This window comes from Teleopsis dalmanni, chromosome 1 (genome assembly GCF_002237135.1).
Source record: "Teleopsis dalmanni isolate 2A chromosome 1, ASM223713v2, whole genome shotgun sequence".
NCBI classification, from domain to species: domain Eukaryota; kingdom Metazoa; phylum Arthropoda; class Insecta; order Diptera; family Diopsidae; genus Teleopsis; species Teleopsis dalmanni.
The window spans coordinates 233,749,410-233,754,312 of NC_051846.1; the positions used below are offsets into that span (position 1 = coordinate 233,749,410).

The 4,903-nt window shown below is 23.4% G+C and overlaps 1 protein-coding gene across 1 annotated transcript; it reads left to right on the forward strand.

The window, feature by feature from the left end:
* Positions 1–999: 999 nt before the first annotated feature.
* On the forward strand, positions 1,000–4,635 carry LOC119667696 (larval cuticle protein A2B-like). The gene is made up of 4 exons (XM_038077003.1): positions 1,000–1,038; positions 1,136–1,283; positions 3,379–3,475; positions 4,391–4,635. The coding sequence occupies exons 2-4, from the start codon at positions 1,194–1,196 to the stop codon at positions 4,633–4,635; spliced, it is 432 nt and encodes a 143-aa protein (XP_037932931.1). The 5' UTR covers positions 1,000–1,038; positions 1,136–1,193.
* The last annotated feature ends 268 nt before the right edge of the window (positions 4,636–4,903 follow it).

The following is a 4,903-nucleotide window of genomic DNA, read 5'->3' on the forward strand; positions in this document are numbered from 1 at the left end:
ATTTTATAATTTTGTTGTTTTAATAGCCAATATTTTTTATTTAATATTTTTATATTTAAATTGTTTCAATAATACACATCTTTTTTATATAATTTTTAACAATTATATATTATTTTGACCAATATTTTGAATCTATAGTCAGTTTATTAATAACTAGACTTATTTTTATGAAATCACATAAATAACGTATTGTACATATTATTATATTTATTAATATTCACATTTACAAATTTAATTAAATATTGCAATATATTTAATATATATAAATATAATAATATAATCAAATATAATAATATATTTTTGGTATATAATTTAATGTATTTTTTTTTTATATATTTTTTTTAATATAATTTAATATATTTTTATTTATTTATGTATATTTATTTACAACTAATAAAAATCATATTATTACATCTTATATTCACAAGTACTTTATCTATATTATATTTTTATGTATACATATGAAATACTTAATTAATTTGCTTACTCATTTGGGAAATGTAACACTAAATTAATTGAAATTAAGTACATACATATATACAATACATAATCAACAAATATACGCACGAGAACAAAACTTTCTGCTTTATTACCCATGTTATATTCACCACAAATATGATGCTTTAGTGGTGAACCAACTAAACCATAAAGACAAACTAAACAACTGACAAATATTTGCTTTACGTTAGTAGCGCGTCAACAGAATCCAAAAGCAGGCAGCAAATAATACAACTATATTCCAACAGTGCGCAACTACTCGTACTAGCAGAGAAGTTTGCGGCAGTTATAAGTTGAGATGTCAAACGAAAGCAAAAGTGTATGTAGTTAACAGCGACGTTCGCTGTGTATGTTAATGCTCGCTATTCACTGCTCCTAAAACTGCTGCTGCCGCTGCTGCTGCAAAAAGTTTATGGTTTGTTTTGCTTTGTATATTTGCGTTTTTGCTTTTTCGTATTTAATGCAAGCGCAAACCTAGAATTGGCACAGTATTCCGGGCAACTTTGCAGTGTTGATATCGGTGCCTTTGAAATACAAGAAGTATAAATCTAATTAATTAAATAATTTTGTGTTTACACTATAGAATTAATTCATTTTTGTGTTAATTTTTTATAATATAATTTTATTTTTTTTTTAGAATTTTTTATTATTTAAAGCGAAAAGTTAAAAATTTTGTGTAATTCTATTTTGTGAAAATGGCAAACTTAATAAGCTTACTTATCCTTTCAATTGCTTTGTTCGCAACCTCGGCTCTTGCTCGGCCAGGATATGCTGTGGATTATTATGTGAGTTGGAATTTTGTGTTCAAAACTAAGATTTCCTTTTCCAAAGTGTTTTAGTACAAATATTATTTAAGATATGAGTGAAATTAAAATATTTTACATATTTAATGTTTATTTTATAAACATTTTTAAATGTAAATGTAAATAGATAACACGAAATTATTATATTTTTCTGTATCCCAAAATTAACAATTTAAAACTACGTGATCATAAATTTTAAACTTTATTAAAATATGTTTTTTATATTATTTATTAAATATATAATGTATTTTTCTTTCCTAAAATAAAATAAGCAATTAATTTTTTATATAAACAGTAATAGTAATAAGTACTTGAGTAACATATTTAGTTTTTTTGTTTACATAAATATGTGTTCAAATCTAACGTAACATTGTTATTTATGAGTTTAATAATAATACTTTGGTTAAAATATATTAAAGCAATTGATAATTTTATGTTATAAAAAACAAATAATCCGTGTATTAGCATATATATATATACTTAAATGTATTTACAATTTGTTTACATTTTTGATAAAAACTATTTTTTTATATTTTATACAATAAAGTTCATATAAATTAACAATAAATATACGTAGAGTCCTTTATATACAATTTACATAACGAAACTCGTAATAACTCGACTCATACTCAATTTTATTTTAACAGAATAACAATGATTTAACATTGTGCTAAAAATTTTAGCATACCCCAATAGTTTTGTATTATTCTCAAAAATATTCATTTATTATAAACTGAAAATGATTAAATATTTTCAATCTGCAAGGGAAAACTTAACATACTTTATTAACATATATTAAAAATATATATATAATAGATATATATGTAAAAATATAGTCAAAATTAATAATTGAAATATTACAAAAATCAACTGACTAGAGTAATCGTCACCTTAATAGGTTTATTTGTATTTTACAAGAAATATCCTTAAAATAAAATTTGGGCGTAAAAATATCTTTATTAAAAACTTGATCAAGTTTTAAACATTTATTTTTAATTTTTCAAATAACTTGAGTTTCTACACATTAAAACTAAGTAGTTAAATTTATTAACTGCTATTTAATGTACGTAGAAATTAGCAATTAAATATCAGAAGGCAATCCTCTTAAAATAGTATTTATTTAAAGTTTCCTTCAATTAACTCCACTTAAGCAGCTATTAATGTTTAGCAGAGCCTTAGCCCTACGTTAAGTCAAATCCAAAATTTAGTTTGGTCTTAAACCATAATTTGTTGCTTAAGGCTACGCAAAGGATGCTAAACTTTATTTCTCTGTTACTTTAACAGTTATTGGTAACAGCTACATTTTTTTAACATATTGTGAGACTAAAAGCCAATTTGTATAAAGAAATTGTTAATAATTAAAATTGTAGAAGATAGTTTTAAGGATAAATATTATAATATGTTTGAATAAAATTTTATATATATAAAACTTATAAATATTATAATATATTTGATAAAACTGGTTTTAAAGTTTCTTTTCATTTATTTGAGTATCTATTCAGAAAATACTTAATTCATTTTCTTACAATATATGCAATAGCAAATTAAAAATTATTGACAAAGGAGGAAGCAGAAGGTGGTGCATTTTTATAGATGTAAAACATTGTATACATTTTTTAAAAATTATTTTTTTAATTTTATTAATTGTAAATAAAATCTGTAAAAGAACATTCAGTATTACTTATGGATATAAAGTAGAATAAAATGATATGAAGACATGTGCAGAACACTCAGAAGTAAACCCCGCTAAAGATTAAATTACAGAGCATTATTACATGATTGCTGTGCTGTTCTGAAGATAGTATACAAATACTAGCTTATAGAATAATAAACTCTAAAATTGTTAACAATAACATTGACTAATAATGGGAATATAAAAATTACAGTTTTCTTCCACATAAATGTTATCAGATTTTAATAGATGTCACAGCGTCCTTTTTTACATTTTATTCTGAATTACTTAAAGCTATTTATTAAATTTCATAATGCTCACCTTATAATTAGATATCATTCTAATGCTATTTAGATAAAGATAAACTTTACATATATATAATCCCAGCATATCTAATCTTTATAGGATCACCCCAAATATGCTTTTAATTATGGCGTTGCGGATCACACAACTGGTGATGTGAAAGCACAACATGAGACTCGAGATGGTGATGTTGTTAAAGGTAAGATAAATTTTACAATTAATTAAGGCTCATAGTTTTTACAATTTTTTTAAAGTGTTATTTACTAATTATAACAAATATATATTGATATAAAAATACTTAGTATTCAATATATAATTTTTGCAATTTTTGTAAAATAATTCTTTATTAGTTGGAACAAATATAAAGTAATATAAAAATACTTAGTGTTGCTGCTATACGCTAATGAAAAATTGGAAAATAATATAATATAATAATTATACTTAAAAAATGAAAATATAAATAATGATATATATAATAATAATAATTATAAAATCAAGACTATCTTGGAACATTTAAATAAAATCTTTTGGTGTTTGTTTCTAAATTATTATATATTTTTATTCCCAATATAAAGGCCGAAGTTTGAAACTTTATTTAACTTTTTTCTTATGCGATGTATTAAAAGTTTACAAAAGAAAATCTTTAAGCAATTTACATTTTTTATGTAAATAATCAATTCCAAATAATTAATTAGTAGCAATCAAATAATTTAAATACTATTCCATAATTATTTTTCAAAATACATAACATACATAACATATGCTGACGATGATAAAATGGATAAATTTATACATAAATAAGTTCATAAAAACAAAAATTATAAGAAATTAAATAATACTTCATTTAATTTTCTTAATTTATTTTTTAATTTAATTTCATAAATTTTGTTAATTTTTAATTTAGTATATAGTTTTTGAACAAACGTCCTAAAGCTTTAAAAATAAATATACATAAATAAATATATATAAAAAGTAATATATCTTATAAAATTAATTTAATTTTTAATTTTACAAACAAACGTCATGAAGCTATTAAAATAATTACGTGTAAATAAATACTGAAACAAATTTAATATATAATATATAACATTACAATAATTTCTTTTACTTTTAGGTCAATATTCTCTTGTTGAGCCAGATGGTTCAATACGTACAGTCGACTACACAGCCGATCCAATTAATGGTTTCAACGCAGTTGTCACCAAGTCAGGACCCACAGTACACGCACAAGCCGTAGTAGCTAAGCCCGTCATAGCACACAAACCCATTCTGGCACATTATGAACCAGTAGTTAAACATGTAGCACCAGCGCCAGTTGTGGTGCAAGCAGCGGCGCCTTATGGTAAGCAAAATGCATGAAAAAAAATAAATTTTAACTGAAGTTTGTTGCTTAAGTCTTTTGTTAAAGCTGTAAATTTTGTCTTAACAACTTAAACAATTTACTTTAAAATTAAAATTTCTATATAAATTATGAAAAACCTCAGTACCAATAAATTTTCCCACCCTCAACTCAATTACCCACATACAGGGTACATTACACTGAGAGTAATGTTGTAGTAGTTGGTTGGTTCACAGTTGTTAACGCACACAGCACCACCTAAGGTTTGCACCTATCAAACCCCAAATC

What these genes read in the sequence shown, in the direction of transcription:
- LOC119667696 (XM_038077003.1), top strand. Translation starts at nt 1,194, where the DNA reads ATGGCAAACTTAATAAGCTTACTTATCCTTTCAATTGCTTTGTTCGCA. An exon ending in GATATGCTGTGGATTATTAT is followed by an intron (nt 1,284 to 3,378) that starts GTGAGTTGGAAT and finishes TAATCTTTATAG; the next exon opens with GATCACCCCAAATATGCTTT. An exon ending in AGATGGTGATGTTGTTAAAG is followed by an intron (nt 3,476 to 4,390) that starts GTAAGATAAATT and finishes TTTTACTTTTAG; the next exon opens with GTCAATATTCTCTTGTTGAG.